The 22,238-nt window shown below is 42.1% G+C and overlaps 1 protein-coding gene across 1 annotated transcript in view; it reads left to right on the plus strand.

Annotated features, from left to right (window-relative positions):
• nexmifb (neurite extension and migration factor b) overlaps nucleotides 1–21,459 on the plus strand; it is a 57,271-nt gene extending 35,812 nt beyond the window's left edge. Inside the window, exons 2-3 of the mRNA XM_023266596.3 lie at nucleotides 6,975–7,105; nucleotides 13,943–21,459. Of these exons, the coding sequence (XP_023122364.2) occupies nucleotides 7,024–7,105; nucleotides 13,943–18,177 (4,317 nt within the window). The 5' untranslated portion in view covers nucleotides 6,975–7,023 and the 3' untranslated portion in view covers nucleotides 18,178–21,459. The remainder of the gene's footprint in view (nucleotides 1–6,974; nucleotides 7,106–13,942) is intronic.
• Nucleotides 21,460–22,238: the final 779 nt, after the last annotated feature.

Here is a 22,238-nt window from a genome sequence, read left to right on the forward strand (position 1 = left end):
GTTATAGTAGACTGTTCTTGAAATGGAAGCTGTAGTCAGTCTATGTTCTAAACCTCACTTATGGTCAGTAGCTCTAGGTATTGGCAGTAGGAATGAGACTGTAGATACAAGCAACCAAAACAGGTCTCCACCACAGGATGGCCAGGTTCAGATCGAAGATATGGTGAAGAGCTCAACCACATGGAGGGAGCTCGGAGATTAGCCGATGCTCCTTTAAATCCAAAAGGTTCAGATTGTTCAGGTGTCTGATCTGGTTGCCTCCTGTGCTTCTTCCTTTGGTTTCCCGGGCACATCCACCTGGGAGGAGACCCAGAACTTTGGATCCCCCAGGAGAAACTGGACAACATTGCCAGGGGAGAAGGCAACTGGGACATCCCATTTAGCTTGCTGCCACCCCAGAAAAGTAGAAGTAAATGGATGGATGGTAGGATTTTGAATGAAGAAGAAGAAAATCAAGAAAATCCAAAGAAATGCGATGTTTATGCTTTCTCCATAGTGCCTTGCCTTAATACCTCTCTTTCTCTGCTGCCTATCAGTGTGCAGCTAATGTTAGCTTAGCGATGGAGCCCGCCAATGTTTACAGTAAACAATCGGATCCCAGTACAGCACAGACGTTGCACTAACTCTTCACTTTTCTCACGTCTACACACGGTACCAGTGCTGGGGAGTCAAATATCATCTATAATAACAAGATAGCAACGTGATGCTCATCAGTAGCATTCAGTCTTGTGTACGTCACATCACTGAGTTGTTCGATATCCTGGATGCTTGATCGCACCGAACTACTCATGAGCAAAAGGATGTTGACTGCATTGCACTTATCGGCCACTGATGTTTTTAATATGAATAACACATAAAACCTTTGAGTAGGTTATTGTTATTTAAATGTTGTGTCTGCACGTATGTAAAAGTAATTCAGACAATAGCTATTTCAAAAATGCATTTCTCGACCACCTCCTTCCGTTAGAAAGTGTATATTTTTCCATGATAGTACTTGATAAACATGACCCCAAGTAGAATACCTCCTGTAATCTTGCAGCTATTGACTTGACATTAATGAATTCTGTAAATGTACTGTAGGGGTACAATCCTGCTTCCATTATTTATAATAGATTGTTTTTTATATGTTTGAATCAAACTGTTTCATTTTCAAAGATAATATCGCAAGTGAAAATTAAGTTTTCTTCTGTTAAACATTTAACCACTTACATACACAAACCTAGTGGAGGATTAATTGCACAATAACACAGATATCTGTAAAATACACTTGGAAAATATGTTATTTACTCCAGTAGTTACTTTGTGTTATTATCACTGCATTTATGAGATAAAGTAAGAAACTGAAATGCAACAGCTCCAACAGCACAACAATAAGGTGTTAATGTTACTTTATTTTCCCAGAATGGATAGAATTGAATGAGCACCGATAAAGCATTCTATCCCATAACAGCTTTAGCAAATAATTAAATGTGATGGCAGTTTTTTTAATTCTATATATATTGATATGTTTCGCATGCGTTCATGGTGATGTGTTCATCCTGAGACTAGATGTTACTCATCTACTGTACTGAAGACAGAAGAAGCATTTTGTTGCCTGCATTATTATTATGTTGGAGCAAAGCAAACTTGAGGTTTTTAGCTTGAGTTAAATGCAGGCAGCTTCATTTTATGTTGAAAACTAAATGACAGTCTCACCAGAAAACAGTCAGTGAATGAGAGTAACCAAAAACATCAATTTGACTACTACAACTAGTGGTGAAGTGCTCCTTTAAAGCATCCTTAAGCTGTAAAAATAAAAGAATGCAGCTAATACACTTGTCTCTAAAGCCACATAGAGAGTTATGATCAACAATGACAAAAGTATGAGCTATTTCTAGGTATTAACGCACATTTAGAGACCTGCACCTTTATTCTGAAGCAGACTGCTGTTACCTCACAGGTAACAGCAGTTTGGAATCATCCAGATCTCTATCTGCGAGTTGTGCTGCGCTGATAAAGATCCAGCTCTATAATCCTGATTCATAGTGAATCTTTACCTATCAGATGCTTCGTGGGCTCTTCAGCAGCCTGTGATTGACGATGATTATCTCAAGCAGAAGCCATATCTCTGCCATGGCCATGTCAGGGATTTTTAGGTGAGGATGCTGGATCAAATGCTGCTCCAAACAGCTGACAGAGAAGGCGCACAGTAGAGGAGGTGCCTGCTAGAGACGCCATTGAATTAAGATATATAGATAAGGGATTTTTTTTCCCCCTCTCTCTTTTCATGTGTCAGAGACAAATTCATTGAGATTTGTCCTCAGCTGCAGCACAGATCTTACCTGACAAGAAATCTTCTTGACAGAGCTAGCCAGTCAGAGCTTTGTGCTGAGAGGTGGCTGGAATAAAAATACAAATCAGGAAAAATATGGTGCATCTCCCAGGGCCCCGACACACCGAGCTACCAGCTCTGTCAGGCGCCGCTTTTGTTGAACATATATGTGACTGTTTATAAAAATGTATAAATAGAACCACAAGCACAAAGGTACGAAAAGATTATTGTTATTTCATTTTTAAATATTTTTTATTAATTAACACTTACAGTGCATCCATTCAGTTAAATTATATAATTTTACTAAGCACTGATTGAAAATTGTTGCAATAATTGACTGGCAACTTGTAACAATACAATAACAAAACAAAGCTCATATATATAACCTCATTCTTTCTTCGGTACAGGAGAACATTGCAGAGTGCTTAGCACCTAAAGAGCCACATACTTCCCTCAGGAGTGGCTTGAGAGGAAAACAGATCTAAAAGGAGACTGAATATTGCACCTAATTTATCAAGTGGACAAAACCTAAAGTGTTATGAATATTCTCTTTTCCCCTGGGTGTGCAAATTAGCAACTTTGCTAACACATTCATTAAATCAGTTCTAGTGTGTCAGGCTTGTATTTATAACTTGTTGCAAAGTCTCAAGGGAAGCTTAATATTTTTATAATTTGCAATGTATTGATACTATAAAAGAACATAAAATTAATATCAACCAGGTGGAATTGCAAACACTGATGACTCACGTGTTATTTCCACTCATGCAGGCACAGAACGCACACGCATGTTGATAGTTAGCGGCCTGTCAGCTGCTGTCTTTGCGACATGCTTATGCTCAACATTTAGACACAAGCGACATGAGGTGATGCAAAGTGTTTGATCTGTTGTCCGCTGACAGTGCCGTATCTTTGAGGTCGACTTGATGTGTCAGGGAGCTTTGACATATCAGCTGTGAGGACGCCTATGGACCATTCAGCAGTACAAAGCTCATGTTTGTGATACTAACAGAAGGAGTTGGAGGGACCAAGTTACTGCTACTCTTTTAAAATAGTAAGGCAGGTTAAATTCAGAGGTCAAACCTGAGTTTTTGAAAATGTGCTCGACTTTAAAGAATGTCTTTAAAACTAGCCCTGATCTTGTCTTTTATACACAGTACTGAGACATCAGTATGTTTTCTTCCTACATGTAGAAACTCTGACTTTGAACTCTCTAAACGTAGGTGTAAATGGCATGCTTTCTTTACAGAAATCACCAAAATTACATGATTTTCTATAATCGGAAATTGTAAAAAGAGAGAGAATTGCTGGGTTGAGACAATAGAGGAATTACTCTTTTGTGATGTGCTGTTCCATTGGTGAGATTATTGTGCATGTCTCAATCAAACATACCATTTACTCTAACTAAATTCTTTCAAAAACAAAAAATTCAGTGCTTGTCATCAAAAATGTGAAGTCAGTACTGGCTCTGTTGTGACCAACAGTCACATGACAAAAACAGCTGTGTCTTTTCAGTTGAACTGTAGACAGTGTTTCCACAGACTAGGTGAGAGAAAAGTATTGAAACAGATGCAAAATGTAAAAGTGCTGAACATGTTGATTACACATTTTTTTTCATTTTTTGTAAAACAGTTAATCAAAGAAATACAATGTTACGGTACTTTTTTGGTTTTTCATAATTTATTCAATAATACCTTTGTTGTTCAGCAAAAAAAAAACATTTTTGGAGATTTCTTGTTACTTCTAGCTAGAAACTGCATGAGGTTCAAAGGGTTAAGACAAAGGACAAGCTCATACTGCTGATTTGTGTCTGTGAGCACAGTGTTATTTTTAAAATTTATGTTTTAAGTATTATTGCGTACCTCTGTCTGCACTGGATTGGTGCTTCTCTGTACTCCTACCACGTACTGCTGCAAGCTCACAAGCTCAGGAGTATTACTGTGAGTTGCGTGTGAGGCAGGTTACTCAGCCTGTCTGCAGCCAGCCGGTGAACCTGCTCTGAAACTGTATATCTGTGCTGAAAAGAAGAGTCGCCATTTCAGCGCTATTTGTTTGGATCAATGTTCCCTGTGGCGCTATGCCCTCTTTGAGAGCGCCTCTGTTGGGGATCTATTCCTTGGTCCCTGACTCTCCCTCTGCTGCCACAATGGGCCCTTTGTACCTACATATACTACTGCTGTGGGACCTTGCCTCGTATTTTTGGCAATTATAGACGATCCCACTCCAGCTATCCCTCTTGTTGCCGCTTCATTGGAGAGAAATGCAATTGAATCGAGGCGAAGTGCAGTGAAATGGGGACCCAGGAAGAGGCTTGCAGGAATTAGATTGTGGTGCTGATAAGTTCCGTATAGAGCGAGTAAACATGTTCTTATCTTGTTATCCAGCTTGCACATTAACACACGAGTGTGTGGAGGAGGGTTTAAAAGGATAAATCAAATCCTAATCATTCTGTTTGGCTTTTTCTACTGTCTGCTCTTTGTCTCTATTTCAGTTTCTCATCTTGCAAAAGACCCTAGCCCACAAGCAAAGAACAATGGCGGGGTCAGTAGTACTAGCCATTTTCCTACACCTGCTAAATGCTTCAGAAATAAGTGCACAGTGATTACGTGCCCTAATGTGTGGTGTTTAAAGAGCTGTTTTCTGCAGCAGAGTTAAGTGGTGGTACCCTCTGTGAAGTATTAATGATGTGGATGGATGAATCAGGTCAGCACAAACCTGTTGACGGCAGCTATAGAACTCTCTTAAAGCTGCACCCAGACATCAGACTTAACCGTTTGGCAAATTGGACATGCTTGTTGGCTGTAGCTCCAATTTATGTGCACTCTCTATTGCAGTTAGTCCATCTTCATTATTGAAATGGCCTCTCGTCAGTTCTTGACAGAGTGGTGGAGATGGTAAAGGGAGGGAGATGGGGAGCATACAGGAGAATCATGAATAATGTGGAAAATAAACACATTTGAGACAGTGGAGCTGGCTGGCAGGAGGGGTGTTGGGAGTGTTGTTAAATGCCCAGCTTTCCCTTTCTCCCTCTCCCTCTCTCTGTCTCTTCGTGTGATCGTATATGCAGCTTCAGCCAGTGGATGTTGATGCTGTGGATCTTCAGCCTTGGGGCTTTATCTAACACACATGCAATTGAGCAGAAACACAGACACAGACCTTGCTACACACCCACAAGCAGCTCTCTGAACTCTAACGGCATCTCTGCAGCCTGACCAGCATCCCAGCCGTGTGTTGTGTCACAGCCACATTGGAGACACACAGCGGCCTATTTTTTAATAAGATGCTGCTGTGATTTCGCTATTTTCCTCGGGATTGTTGTGTTGATGCCAGTTCGGAGGAGACGTCTAATTGCAATTCATGCTTTGTCGAGGGAGATGTGTTGTTTTAGCCAGACAGCAAATTGATTAAAGATGACCTGAAAACCATCTCATAGCTCTGTAACTGTGCAGTTAAGCCTGGGCTTTAAGTGTAATAGCGCTTCTCTTTGAAGAGAGGAACAGGTTCTGGCTGGGTCTACCTACAGGGTACCGGTACCTGCTGCACACATGAAGAGAAGCGATGGCTGATGAGGTTATTACCCACTGAGCTTGTGTGTATGCAACTGTAAGCTAAAGCAGGGGCTCCCTTCAGGTAGCTCTCCTGCTCAGGTCAGTGCACAGCTAATGGCATTTAGAAGAAATAGGATGAAAGAGATGGCAGTTGCTTGTAGTCAGCCTCACACTACCTTTGTCTTATTGTCTGCCGTCTGTCTTAATCTCCCAGCCACCCTTTTCACACCACAAGGAGATCATGTTATTAGATCCCCTCCCTTGGCTCATTTGTCATCCTGCAGCACTACTCCTCTGGAGAAGGACTGCAGGAGCGGAAAAAAAAATGAAAACAATATAAACAGGCAGGAGACCACAGCATCAAATGTTCATCATTTACTCGCCCAGGGTCTCTTGTATCTCCATTATTCTTTTGCAATCACAACAGAAGAATATGCCTTTTCTTTGCCACTCCGCTACATTTTGAGACTAACTTCAACCTCTCTACCTTTAACACATTGTTTTGTATTGGACACACACACACTCCCTCAATCATCCCCCACCCCCACTTTCACCATCACTTGCTACAATAAAAAGTATTGTCAGTGTTTACATTTTGCTGTCACCGCCTCAGTCACATCTCTTTAATCTCTCCTCTTTGAGGCGGATTGGTTTTCTTGCTGCTGAGGCACACAGGAGGGAGGGAATCAGCTAATTACAATAAACAAATATACTCAGAACCACCTATGTAAGGTTCGCATAGGTTAACAACTCTTCTATAAATGTTAAATGAAGCTTAAAATAGGATGATGGGCATACAGTTGCCATAGTGATCTTAGCTGTGATTCTTTGTGTACTTTTTTGGTTGGCAAAGTCTAAATTAATCTTAGACGCTAATCTGTGATATGGAGAAGAAATGAGTGATTGTTGCCCCGAGGGCCCTTTTTGGTGTTTCTGTCATGTTTGGAGCTTTTTCTTCAATTACCGCAACTTTGTGATTAGTGTCAGTCTTTGTTGTAATGAAATCTAATGCACTGCTGTTAATGTTGTTTTGTGTTAGACACATGGCAGTCACCCTGCAATGGCAACCTTCATACTCATGTCTGTTTCTATTTCTCTCCGTCGTTCTTTTTTAACAGGTGGGAAAGTCAAAATGATGCGTAGGTGGTGCAGCGTTGAGCCGTATTGATGGATGTGTTAACAGACAGCAGTCTCACATTGATCGTGAAGACTTCAGAACCAGAGAATGCAAATGTAGTCGAGAACACAGGTAAAAACTTCACTTTTTTTCAAACATGTAAACACGACGTCTATAAAATGTGACTTCTAAAATTAAAATGTCCATTTGTATTTTTTAATTCTTGAACATTAAGACAAACTTAGTTGTTGACCTAAGCAAAGAAATGTTAATTTCCCCAAGAACGTTCACGCATTTATGAGAATAAATGAAAGCTTAATAGCAACAGTTTCTCTCACAACACCGTAAAAACTTTGAAGAGACAATTAGAATTACCACATCCCACAGAAGTAGCTTTCTTGAATTAGCTTTTCACCCTCAGTTTTAAGCTCCTCGACAAGATATGGGGAGGGTGAAACACATCTGTCTTTTTCAAACGAAAAGTGGAAAACAATCATTAAATGAAGTTTTTTAAGCTATTGTTAATCCTCTATGTTGATGCCTCTACAACTAAGAAATATGACATTTACCTTTTCTCATAAAAAGTTCCAAATGTGACAGAGTGTGCAGCCATTTAATCTCTCACACATATTCGGATTCATTAGCATAGACAATAAAAGAGATCTGTGTGTAAAATAAAGTTTAGATTTATTTGTTTTTTAATTTAATATTTATTTTGGGTTGTACCTGCTCGGTGTGTGAATTTTTAGTAACACAAACCATATAAGATCAAATTAGGATGAATCCAGGTGCTTCTTCTGCAATAACTCCACTGATGTGCTTTTTTAAAAGCCTCATTCAGCCACTACCTACTGCCCCCTATAGTTTACCTCCACCAAGCACCACTGATTTTTAGATGAGGTTTATCTTAGTGTTTCAGCTCCGGTCCGGCTCAGTGGGAACTGACTGGTCCCCACTGTGAGAATCACACAGATTATCCCCAGCCCTCCCATGTTCCTTGAGAGGCACAGAGAGGAAGAGGGAGAGGAAAAAAACGAGAGAGAAAGTCTGAGAGCAGCGAGAGCATTAAAAAGTAGAGGAAAGGGTGAAAGCAGCTCCATTGAGCAGGAATAGGGCAGCTCTTTGAGGAGGATGGCCATGAATCATGCTGCAGTTACTCACCGCTTATTATGAACATCCTGTACTGGCTGGATTGATCCTCCCCACCACCATTCACAAAATGTCATATAGTAAAGACGGAGCAAGCGGCTTCTGTGGCTGGCCTACCAGCTGGATGAGAGAACGCCCCGGGTGGCTGAGCTGCAGAACGGCGAGCTCTGCATTTTACAAATGTAAAAGCCTCCATATAACGGGGATAAGGAGCAGGAAGTTGGAGGGGAAGCAGATAGTAAGCAGAAAGGGGTGGAAGAATGGATGGAAATGGGATGGGAATAAGGAGTGATTTCAAAAAGCCATTTGAAAGAGGAAAATGGCCTTGTCAGCTATTTAGGGTCCGAGCACCGAATGGTGCGAAGACCCTATTGGAATGCAAGGAATTATTATTATTCTTTGTGCGACGGGAAATGGCCATTTTTGACGCCCTTAACATACACGAAAACGCATGAAAATCGCCACACACATCAGGACTGGCGAAAAATTTGATATTTTATGGGAGTTGCACATATGTGTGGCAAAATGGCTCCATAGCGCCCCCTACAAAGTTGCAAAAAGTGGTCATTAGGCCAACTGCCAGAGTGTTTCATCTACAGTTACAAAATTTTGTATGCATATGCAGCACATCAGGACACACGAAAAAGTCAATCACGGCCACGCCCTAAACCCAACAGGAAGTTGGCCATCTTGAATTAGCTATAAATTTTTTGAGATTAATAACTCATCGGGGATAAGTCGGAGAGACGTCAAATTTGGCCAGTATATGCAACACTGCTTCCTCATGAAAAGTTATCAAAATGCTCACCACAAGTCAAAGGGCGTTGCCATCGCGACTCCCAAAAAAATGGATCCTTTGCCCTGAAACAGGAAGTGGTGTCTAACTCAGCTGTACATCCTCCAATCTGCCTGAAATTTTACATGTGTGATCAGTGTCTAGCCCTGACGATATCCATGTGGTTATATACATTCAGTCATAGCGCCACCTTGTGGTAGCAGGAAATAGACATTTTTTACAGTTTGATATCCTATTCTTAGCACGTTGATCAAATTCACCTCAAATGTGGTGACATAACTTTGAATACGTTGATGATGATTCCCAGAGAAAATGGTGACTCGTCATCAAAGGACGTGTCTGTGGCGGCGCGGCGAATTTCGATTTCTCGACATGAAAATTGAATTATTTATATCTCAGCTGGACATGGTCCAATCTGGACCAAACTTGATAGATGGACACCAGTCCGGGTCTGAACACATCCACACATAAATTTAGAAATACTTATAGCGCCACCTATTGGCAACAGGAAGAAATTGTCATTACATTTGCACCTACCATTGCCAGAAACTTTGTCATATCCTGAAAATTGGTCAGCTCAGTGTTTCCCCCTTGACGATGCCACAGTGTGAAGATTTTGACAATTCATAAAATTCTGTTGCCGTGGCAAAGCATCGTTGCCGTAATAAACAAAGTACTTTTTGACAGGTTAGGAATGCTCAAATGCTGGCCAAAATTGCCGCACACATCAGGACTGCTGAAATATTTGATATTTTAGACAAATTGTCCATGACTGTTGCAAAATGGCTCCATAGCGCCACCTGGAAAATTTCAAACATTTACTACGGGCCGTATGTGTCACCTACAGTTCTGAAACTTGGTAGGCATATGTAACTCGTCAAGACGCACAAAAATGTAATTGACACCCATGCCAAAAACCCAACAGGAAGTCGGCCATTTTGAATTATCTGTCATATTTTTTGACGATTTTGGGTCATTTTTGTACATTTTCAAAGCTATAAACTCAAACAGGGTAACACCGAGAGAGCTGAAATTCGGCCAGGATGTACTCCAGGCATGGGTGATCAAAAGTTATCAAAATGCTCGGCAAAAGTCTGAGGGCGTGGCCATGGCGGCCTCCTGAATTTTGATGCTTCGACATGAAACATCAACTGCTGTGTAACTATCCTCTACATGCTCCAATCTGTCTCAAACTTTACAGGTGTGATCAGAGTCCAGCTTTGAAGACATCCATAGACAAATGTACATTCAGACTTATAGCGCCACCTGTTGGATGGACAGGAAATGCTGTATAACTAGCCTGTACATGCTACGATCTGCCTGAAATTTTATATGTGTGATGAGAGTCCTACCCTGATGACATTCACATACTGAAATACAGCCACAGTCATAGCGCCACCTAGTGGATGGAAGGAAATGCTCGATAAGTAGCCTGAACATGCTCCAATCTGCCTAAAATTTTACACGTGTGATCAGAGTCCAGCCCTCATCACATCCATAGGCTGACATGCACTCTCGGTCGCAGCGCCACCTGGTGGACATGCGTGGATTCGCTGACCAGCAAGGATGCGAGGACCCGTCCAACGCTGCTTGCAGCTTTAATTTCATTTGCATTTTACTTCAAATTTTGATATTTGAGCCACTGGATTTGATGTATGAATGTAATTCATGCTACCATCAGAGACAAATGGCCTTCACATGGAAACATTCATATATTTCTTGTCTTGTTTAATACAGGAGTACGTACATGCAAGTGGGTTGTACAAGAGAATGTGTGTTTGTGCATGTGTGGCATCTGACACGCTAATAGATAGAGCTGTAGGTGCCAGCTAGTTTCTCTCCTCATGTCCATGACCATGTTCCTCAGCATGGGCTTGTTTCCGTGCAGAGCTGCCTGGCACAGAGCAGCACAGTCCACCCTCAGGTGGACGAAGCCTCGAATGTTATGGCTAGAAAGAGAGACGTGACTCTGAGAGCTCAGAGTGCTAACTGGTCTGGTCTGGTCTGGTCTAGTTTGGCGGTGGTCGGGCTGTCTAGCATGGTTGGGTTTGGCAGGGCTGGGGATCAGAAGATCATCACCACCTGCCAGCAGCCGGGGTCCTTCCATATGCTCAGTGGTGAATGTCCATGCCAGATTGCATGAGCTGTGTCACATCCAGCCTCCGTTTCTATTCAAGGAGCTTCTCTCCTGTTAACACCATTACAAAACTGTGTTAAGATGATCTCAGAGTATATAAAGCTTGTATTTTTTTGGTTATTATATGAACTATTCTTTCTGTGAGCCAGATATTGAATTCTGGCAGCAGTGAGTATTTTGGATGATTATCTTGTTTACATTTGCCAGCTCAGATGCAGTAGTAATCAGATGCTGTACTGTATCAGTGAATATGAGGCTGCTGATCCCCCTTTGACCTCTGTCAAACTCGATTTGTCAGTTACAGTCATCACTGTAAGACCCTGTGTGTGTGTGTGTGTGTGTGTGTGTGTGTGTGTGTGTGTGTGTGTGTGTGTGTGTGTGTGTGTGTGTGTGTGTGTGTGTTTGTGTACCTGTCTGACTGACTGATCTGTGGCACATTCTGAACAGCTGAAGAGCTAATGGTCCAGCTGGAGACAGATGGCCTCTCGATAACACTATACCCCCAAGCCAATACTCACACTCTATCACTCTCCCTCTCATACACATACACACACACACATACACCCATACTCGTACACACACACATGAATATATGTACGCACACGCACTCTCTGACACGCACAAAAACACAATGTACACACACACACACCGAATAGGATAGATTGTTAATCCACTATAAACCCCGAGGAAACACATTTCTCAATAAATGTTTCACAGCAATTTTGAACAATCTTTTGGCAATATTAGGTGGCAGCTTAGGTTTCATGTGAGTGCAGGGGGATAAAGGAAATTAATTTGTCCCTTTTCATGGCTTTGCTGCTTAGTAGGGCAGATGAAATAGGTAACTAATAGTTTCTTTATATTTGTCTTGTCTGGGAGTGCTGGAAAATTACTCTGATTACATAAAATTCCAAACAAACTGTGCCCATGTTTTTCATTGTAGCCCTCATTCGCTCCTGTCTAATCAATAATGGACCTACACTACCAGTCAAAAGTTTGGACACACTTCTCATTCAGTGGTTTTTATTTAATTATTTTATGCATTTTAGATTAATACTGAAGACATCAAAACTATAAAATAATACATATGGAATTATGTTGTAAACAAAAAAAGTGTCAAGTGTCAGTATTAATCTACAATGTAGAAAATAATACAAATAAATAAAAAGCATTGAATGAGAAGGTGTGTCCAAACTTTTGACTGGTAGTGTACAATATGGCTGAAATTTCTTACTAAATGTACAAAAAGGGAGTGATGTGTGAACATGTGTCAGTCACATGCTTTTGCTCTGAGGTCATTTTGGCTCACAGATTGAAAGGAACTGATGGTTAACGCCTCGCTATGATGCCTCTGCAGCCTCTGACAAGTTGCTGCTATAACAGTTTTCTGACTCTGAGAAGAAGAGAAAAGATGCATATTCCTCCTGAGGCTTTCTTCATTAAGGATGACAGTAGCGCAGTTGTATGCTTTTAGTTGCCGTTCTGGTAGCTCCAATGTGTCTGCAGGCCGCAGACCCAGAGAGACCAGCTCTCAGAACTTTCATTACCTCATTAAATCACCCTCAAATCATATCCATATTCAAAGATTTACTCACCACCAATGCAGTCATGCTGAATACTGTTTGCTGAAGAGTCTTACCCTCAAGCATTTATCACTACCTTAGTATTGATAAGGCGCATCATTTCTAAAAATCGGGGCTGTTGCTAGTTAACCTCTGTGAACACATTAATTGCTGTGCTATGTTTTTCAGCACTAAATTCTTTTCCTGGCATCGTTTTAAAGAATATGTGTGAGGCAGCAGCTTGGGATTGCAGAGGGAGGCAGGTGTAGATGATATTGGTTATACAGTCTCCAACATATGGGCCTGTCGTGTCCCATGAGTACGTACCTGCCTCTGCTGCTGTCATCTAATTATGCAGAGCAAACAAAGCTATCTGCCTGCTGCTACAAGCCCGCTTCTGAGTTTTGATTGTTACTCATCAGATGGATGTCTTCAACTGATTAAGACATTGTCACAACTGACCTGCAGAAAATCACCAGAACCTACTTTCAGTTTAGTCATTACTGTTATTGTTTCCGCCAATCTGTGTAATTTTGTGATATCAAAAGCCAAGTTGGATCTACACAGAAATGCTAAAAGGAGGGGGAGGTAAAGCAAGAAGACTGCATTCATTTGATCTCCTATATTGCTCTTGGGTTGGGAAAGAGAGGCATAATACCAGACTGTTTTATAGAATTTCCATAAACTAGATGATTTCTGAACAAACATTGTTTTAGGCTCTTTCTGTTTTTTGAAAGCTGCATTTAGCGCAAAATTCAAACAGTTTTTTGTTGCATTAAATAAATGTTTCTGAGTTTCAAGTAATTCCACTGATCACAGAGACATTGTTTTTTTTATTTTAAGCTTCTAAAACTGTACATTGTTTCCTGTAAGCATTTGATACAATTGCTAATTTTTTTTCTATTAAATAAACTAGATGCATTTCTAGCTGCTATCCCACTTGCCATGGTGCTAATTTAACATTAAGCAGGTCACTCCATTTGTCATTTACCCTCTTTGTATTTTATGTGTTCTGAGAAGTTGATTTATTTTTTTTTACAGCTGTTACTTGACTTTAACATTTGAACATCAAACCGTAATGGGTAAGAAGTTGTCCAATTTGACATTGCTAATACCTCTTACTGAATCTGGTACCAAAACTGAATTATTAATGATTAAGGCTAGCATCGCAAAATGACATTTTGAGCTCTAGGGGGTTAATTGACACTAATTGCATTTGAGCAGCCTTGAAGAATGTCACGGAAACTGCAGAATGAAAACAATGTGATTTAACTGTAGACGTACAGTTGAAAGAGCTGAAATCTTTTCTTTTTTCCCTCCTGCAGGGATATGTGAGCAGAGTGGTGATCTGAGTCTGTGCGGGCTCGTCGATGCTGCTCTCCCTCCATCCTCACCTCCACCTGCCACAGAGACTTCACAACAGGCCTGCCTAACACACCAGAGGACCACTCCTTCATCACCGACCCTCCCCCTGCCCCTTGGCACCGATCCTTCTCTGGACATAACTGTGGCCCCATGCCCTCCCTCCGATGACTCTCCAACTGTAGTCCATCACATTCACCATATTCCCACTCCCGCTCCCACTCCAACTTCACTCGCCAACCCAGCTGTAAGCTCCTGGGGCCCAACAGGAGACACCCAGAAGACGTCCCTTCCGCTGCCTGTTGTCCTCCCTCTATCGGCTGCAATGATGGAGCCTGGCACTGTGTCTGCCCTGTCAGAGGAGTGTCTTCTCCAGCCTACCAGAACCTGCCTTGGCTGCTTCATTGAAACCCACGATGCTACTGACCCTAATTCCATCCCGAACCCGCCCCATGACCCTAACGCCAACCCTGACACAGAGACTGGGCTAAGTGTACGGATAGGGGATGTGAGCCGAGAGGACTTCTCTGACATCAACAACATCAGTATCCAGTGCCTGAGCCATGCGGGAGAGGCGGTGAGTCACTATGGAGAACAGCTCCTCTCTGACCAGCTACTTAGTTTTCCTCTGCCGAAAGCCCCAGGTGAGGGCAAGAGAATGGATGGAAACAAAACAACAGAGGACTGTGATGACCCAGAGGATGATGCAACAGCTAAGAACTTGTATGAAGGACTGTTACTGGACAAAGTTAGTGGAGAGGAGGTTCTGCTGGCTAATGCTGGCCAGGACTGGGGATACTTTGAGAGTTTTATCAGTGAGAGTAAAATGGAACTGCTGGACCTTTGTTCTAAGAATGAACTGTCAGTCAACCTCTTCTCCGAGGAAGATGTTGACAATTTATTTGACGACGAAGACGATGATTCGACATTAAGCAGTGACGTCTGTTCGCTTAAGATTCGTTACGAGTCTTTCCAGGACAACATGAGAGAAAAGACAAATGTGCTCCAGGAGGAGACACAGTTCAACTTTTTTCCTAGCGTCCTTGCCAACTGTGCCAAGAAAGAGGAAGGAGCTGCAGTCTTGAGGAGGAGTGCCGAGGAGCTTCCGCCCAAATCTGATGAGCTCATCCTGGAGACAGCACAGGAGGGAAAGGCTGGGGACTGTAGCGGTAGGAGCCCAATTGATGGCTCTCAAGGCTCCCCCTTGTCCACTCCTAAAGTCAACTACCTAATGGACTTCAATTCTACAGAGGAGTCTGGAGAATTCAGTGATGACAGCTCCTGCACTGGCTCCTCCTCAGACACCCTACAGGAGGGCAAGTTTAAAAAGGGTCACTCGAAGAGATTCCTCAGCCCCTCCAACCCTCTCAACTACGGCTTGCGCTCTAAGAGAAAGGTTCGATACAGTGATGATTACTTGTATGACGTTGACTCGCTTGAGAGTGAGAAGAATGCTGAGAAAAAAGAGAAAGCGCCTTCGGGTCAGAAAGAAGAAGAGGATGTAGACTGGTGCCCCAAAAAACGCCGGAAATCCTGTCGTAAAGAGCCACCCGTGGTCATCAAGTACATCATCATCAACAGGTTTAAAGGAGAGAGACTCATGTCAGTGAAACTGGGCAAGCTGGACCCTGTGGATGCCACTGTGAGCTTAAATGCCGACACAGTAAGCAAATATGAGACACTGGCTCCTCTGAAGGATTTCTGGCAGGAGAAGCAAAGAGAGAGACAGGAACAGCTTAAGCTGGCTGCCAGAGATAAACAACAACGTGGTTTTCATCTAAACGGACGCCATCATCGCCCTTTTAATTCTAGTCATCCCAAAAGGAAATACAAGATTGCAAACAGGCTTAAGGTTCAGAGGATTCACACTGTGGAGCAATCAGCAACAGCACAGGGCTCCCCTCTCTCTGATCAGGGCCAGGGAGGTGTCACTAAAGAGGAGACCACCCCCACGGTAGGAGGAATAATAGTAGCCCCAGGCCTCCCAGCCACATTAAACACAAACTCCATCATGCACACAGTCACAGCCAAGAGCCGCTCCCAGGAGAGGGAGGAGAGGGAGGGGAGGAGATTGGGAGGAAATAAAACAGTGAGGATAAGGAAATTCAAAAGCGAAGCCAGGCTGAGGAGCAAGAAAATGAAAGAAGCAGAAGGAGGGGAGGGGAAGAGCGTGACAAATGAAACGGATGCCTGTGTCACTGCGGCACAGATTGAGGACCCTACTGCTGAGTTAGAAGAGGCAGGCATTAGCTCCACTACAGTCAAACCCCATTTCTCTGACAATACCACCACCGCTCATGCATCTGATGAGAAATTCCCCTTTGTTTCATCCACCTGCTCTCCCGACAAAGCTCCCTCCTCAGAGGAAGTGGAGACGGGTGTCCCTGTCATCCCGGGGGGCTACCTGCAGACCCTGTTAGATGCTACAGACTCCTCCGCTGGAGCAGCTATCTCTTATTTCCCCCAGCAGTCCTCTAGGCAGCAGTATTCTCTGGGGCTGTCCCTGGAGGAGAAACAGTTTTCCTCCCTGCAACTTGCTCAGAGTTGCGTCCTCTCTCCTCCCTCCGAGTCCGAGCTCCAGCAGTCTCCCCAGAACTGCCCCAGCTTCCCCCAGATGTGGCACCAACAACTCTGCACAAGTCACAGCCAGAGCTTTGGGCCCGAGACCCCCGAGACTCCCATCTTACCCAACAACTTCCCAGCTGCTGTGCCCCTGAGTGACAACCTGCCAGTGTCTAACTACAGCCAGCTGAGCCCTGAGGCTGACAGGTTGCTTTATGAGAAGAGCTACCTGAGTGAGGCTGGGCTGCAGCCCGGGGCAGATCTGCAAGTGTGTCAGTCTGCCTGTGTGGAGGGCCAGGTGCAATACCAGAGAGGGTCCCTGTGCACAGACAATGGCAGGCTCATCAGCTATGACTCAGTGGGCTCTCTGTCAGCCTCCTCCAGCAATTACAGCTCCCTCAGCCTCAAGTCTTGTGAGCGAGAGGGTGAGGAGGAGGGCCGAGACAGCTTCTTAGCTCACTGCAGTCCTAAAGTGGTGATTCAGCAGAGTGTGGATGCCCTTACCCCACTCAGGGAGTCCTCAGACCTGCTGGATATCTCCAACTTCACCCCTGACAAATTTAGACACTCATCACTGTCAGAGCTTTCCCCTCCTGAGACCCCAAACCTGTCCCCCCAGGTGGTGGGGCGTGAGATGAAGATTGCAGGGAATGCTGGAGAATACCAGGATGTGAATGACATGAGTATGGACTGCAATAGGGAGGTAAAGTGGAACTGTGATGTTATACAGCAACAGGAGCGCTCAGCAAATACATACACAGTGGAAGACAGTCAATTTCCTCTGCATAACTTCAACAACCAGGATGTCTTAGGTTTAGATAAAAAGGAGCTGGGAGGTAGTGAATTTGATGAACAAAGTGGTGAGATGTTGGCTGGTGTGAAAAGCATAAAGTCAAAGAGGAAAGGCAATTGTAAACAGACAGCTGCAGGACAGAGCCCAAAGAAAGTCCGGGCTCCCAGAGCTCCTAAGTCAGAAAAAGTCAAGACCCCCAAACAGAACTCACGTTCCACCAAAAAGATAAAGGCCATGTTAGAGGGTAAGGCGGCAAAGAACCAGGCAGGTGGTTGTGGTACAGGCCTGACTGACAGTAGCAGCACTGGGGACTGGCCTGGCACCGGCTGGTCGGAGAGTAACAGCCTGGTAGGGGACGACCAGAGAGAATTCGAGGAGCCCTCCAATATTCTGTCCAACATTGTCTCTGGCATGGCCGAGGTCCAGAGGTTCATGATGGCCTCCATTGAGCCACTGTGGAATCCCATGGCTGAGGCCTGCATGCCTTCCGAGGCTAATAGCCTCAACCTAAAGACCCTCAAAATCTTGGCAGGAACAGAGGCCGACCTGAAGAAGAAAGGAGCTGTGCTAACAGGGGCTGGAAGAGGCAGAAAGGCGGGGGGAAAGGGAGGAAAAAACCAGGCCAAATTCAACCCCTCTCATCCCTTATTCCCTCAACTAGCTCTGGGCTGTAACATGTTTGATAAACCCAGCTTTATTAACCCTGGGCCTGCACACAAAAAGCTGTACCGCCACAAGACCAGTGCAAAGTTCCCTCGGATTGAGACACTGAAGGGGAAGAGAGCTGAGAGAGACCCAAATAAGGACATAGCACTGATGACCTCTTTTGAGAAACTGAGGTAATATTTTGTTATCAGCTGCTGTTGTGCCCCCCTTCACCCTTCTCACTTTCCCCCCACTACCTGCTCAGTCCTCCCTCCCAAACATACCTACAGTGACGCTATGCCAGAGCTGCATGACTACAATGTTTCCCCTGACTACTCCCACTTCCTTTTAACCCCCTGAAGAGGATAATTAATATCTGCATGAAAAACTTCTTGTACTTTGCAAACTACCTATTGAGTGATTGTGTCAAGCTTGATTGAGATTTGAAACGACCATGGCTGCATTTTTCTTGCTTTTGTTGTTTCTGCTTTGTTTGTTCTTCTTATAGTCGTTTTTGTTTTTATTTTTGTCTGAAAAAAAAAGAAAGAATAAGCCTTGAAAACAGTTCTGTCGCCTTTTTGAGGAACTTTGATTTTGTATTTTCTCAGCAGAACTAGCTCCCTGAATTATATATTTATTTCCCTTTTCCCTAAAGATGTAGCTATATACACAAAAGCATTGAGTGACATCTACGCACCCTTCCTCCTCATCTGTTTTTGTATGCAGAATATGGATGTCCTGTTGTTGCTGTCCTTCATACACTGCCTGGCTCATTTCAAGAGGGAAACCTACATTAATGAGCCCTATTTAAGCCCAAGACATCTTAAGAACACGAGATGGGACCATTTTGTATTGATGACATATCAGACGTTGTCTTTTTTCCCCTCAAAGTTGGAATGACTCCCCCATTTCCTTTTAGCAAGCATTTCTTTTTCTTCTGGAGTTTAGAAGAACTGGTTATCTAAATTTACATTTTTACGCCTTGCAAATTCATAAAAGCTCCACCCTCAGAGTATTTTTGTCAATGTTGTTGTACAGGGACATGCAATATTTGCAAAAAAGATAATTATAATCTTAAAATCAATGTGCCAAAAGTAACAATGCTGTGTAAATGACCTCTTATATATGTGTGAATATTGGCTGTTCCTCTTTTCTATCCATTGGAATATTGGCTGCTCGGGTTGGAGACTCCTTACAGAGACTTGCAATTGCAGGAATTCTTTATTTGAGACTTTTCTCTTTTCTCTGATGAAAGGCACCAACAGCTGGCAGTGGTACACCACCACTCACTAAACCAAATCAGAAAGACTCTGAATTCTCCTCGTTTCCCCCACTTTGTTTGCCAAATTCAATTTACCTCAACATCGCCTGGCACTGAGAAGCAACAAAAGACAGGCAAAGGGGAGATCAGCTCTGAAGGCTACTGTAGAGGAAAGAGATGAAAAAAGAGATGTTCAAACGAGCTTTCTCTGGACCAAGAAGAGTGTAGTGTGGATGTCTGAGGATAAGCAAGGGAACTATTTGTCATTTGGGGCTGTGCCTCACTGAATAGCTGTTTGTACTGAAAATTTAAGGCAGTTTTATTACTCACATAGATCCTGATGCACGCATTAGCCGTGAATGGACATTTTTCTGCAGTTAGGTTTAATGTGAATGTGAAACCAGTTTTCAGTACAAATGGAATCAGTAATCTTGTAAATGAAGGGAAGCATGTCTTTGCATTCGCTCCATGTGGGAATTTTACTTCTATCTTACCTAATGGTAATTTAAACAGTAACATTTCTTGACATTCTCATGTAATTTGTTTCTTAATTCTGTCATACTTTATAAGTTGCACCGCTGGTGTATTCGGTCTCTGATTATTTGGTTAATTTTTCACATCATGTCTGAATTTAACTTATTTCTAAACAAGGTACTTTTTTGTCATCTCAGTTTCGATGGGTTGATTTTCTGGCAGAAAATGTTGTGACCAGAAATTTAAGGCTAAATAAGTGCATAAATTGAAAAAATTAGCATTTTTACTATCTGATCCAGAGCATTCCCAGGCCATTGCTATTAATTACTTTGGGCTCATTCACTACCTCACAGCTCTGAAATATAAACATCTGGAAATCCACCTTAAAATGGACCATACAATCATGTTCAATCAGTTATAAAATCACTTGATTTTATACACTAAAGGAAATTCAGGAGAAATGCAGAGCCAATCAAACGGTTACGAGTATCTTCTACAAATATGTAATCAAACAAGGCCTATGTTTTTGCGCTGTTTTCAACAATAAAATCATTTTTTAACATTGCAGTAATTACATGAGACTGCATGGAGATGTGCAGACAAATTGATTGATTGATTTAAAAACAGGCCTTGTCACACTGGATATGGCAATTCTGACGCACAGATTATAGTAATTGATTGCTTGCACATGGCAAGAATCATAATCAATCTTTCTGTGTATCCTTTTTTCTCTCCTCTCTGCCATGATCCTTTGTTTCTTTTCTCCAGTGTATCAGGGTTAGGACCAAGACAAGCTGCTGATGGGAAGCTCCACATGGGCTGCAAGCCCATTTAGTCTGCCTTCTCTCATTTCTGCCTATTGTCAAATTGAATGTACTTCTCTGAGTTCATAGATTTTTTTTCTCTTTTTGTTTTCAAAATGTGCCACTGTTGAGCTGCCTCATGTTAATGGTGCTATGAAAGCTGACAATTGTTTTCTTTTCTTTTCTGTTTCATTCAGATTTTTTTGTTTGTTTTCCCAGAGTTAAAAAAAGAAATGCAAAATAGATTAGGTACCTAACCCTCTTTATGAATGTATATTATAATGTTATGTTTGATGTATTCACTTCATGATTCTTTGACACTGATTGGAATTACTTTTGCTCTTTTCATTAAAAGATTACCGAGCTTTATATATACTGTCTAGAGTTGTTACCAGAAGGAATCTTAATGAACTCTTGACACTACAAAATCTTGTATATTTTTTGTGTGCCAATTTGTAACATATTTTGTAAGTGTATATTTTTCTTAGAAAGTGCTGTGAAGTATTTGTGTGTGTGAGTAACCTTTTATGCGCCTCTATGGGCAGTGGAAAGGATATACAATGACAAGTTTCTGGTTTTAAAAACCAAAATATGAAAGTATCAACAGAAAACTAGAAATATTTACATTTTGTTGGGAGTTTTGTAATGAGACCATGATCTTGTTGTGAGAGTGTTGTGTTACTGTGCAAAACACAAATAAGCAAAGAAAAAAAATGAAAACTTGGGAAAAAAATATAATTTGTGAACAATTTGCTGTTTTATAGATTTTCATGTAAATTATTTGAGTATTATTTTGTTTTTGTTTTGTTGTAACTGTTGCAAAGGTTTTAAATATTTGTGATCAAGCCTGTATGGTGATAATGTAATATTGGTAACTTGCTGAGTTTTGTAATAATGTTTATGGAGTAAATATACAAATTAAAATAAGATTTTGAATGCTGCTTTCTGAAGAGAGTTGGGTTGTATTTTTTACCGCCCACCCATTGCTTTAGCAGGAACTACATTACATTAGAGTAAAGATTAATTCTCCTACCCTGCAAACAAATGCAATCCATTCAAAATAATAATTAGTAAAGGTTATGACATGCAGTTTTGTGAAGAAAAAAATATGACAAACATTGTATCAGGAGTGAAACATAAGTAGCAAATCTGTTAAGCAAATATTCCACCCATCCATGTGGTACTACAACAATAGTAAGTATATTACTTAATATATAATCTTTTCCATTCGGTGTTAGTTCACCGCACAAAATGTGTAAGTACAAAAACAACCTTAATAATTCCAGTTAGTCTTTCCCTGTTTGTTATATTGGAAGATTCTTAGATGAAAGTCATTTTAATTTCTGTGCAAGTCTGGCTTTGGCTCATGTTATTTTAATGTCATATCTAATTACCACTCAGGGTCAGGCATTGCTAGAGTGACTGCTCATCCATAACTCTGAGCTGGGCTGCTGTGGTACTCATTCTGGCATGCTTAATTGGAGCTGGAGATACCGTCTCAGACCATAAACAGATCCTGTGATGTATGCCTCCAAAATTGTCAGCTGGTATTAGCATTGTTTTTGTTCTTTAGTCATCCGTAGCATATAAGAAAGCAAGCAAATTATAAGATGGAATGTCTAATACAATGGATCGGGTACACCTGTGGTTATTAAATGAGATCCTCGTTGTTTTGTCAGTACGTGCTCACACTGCATAGACAGCCATAGGCAGCTCTGTCA

This window comes from Amphiprion ocellaris, chromosome 13, assembly GCF_022539595.1.
Source record: "Amphiprion ocellaris isolate individual 3 ecotype Okinawa chromosome 13, ASM2253959v1, whole genome shotgun sequence".
NCBI lineage: Eukaryota > Metazoa > Chordata > Actinopteri > Pomacentridae > Amphiprion > Amphiprion ocellaris.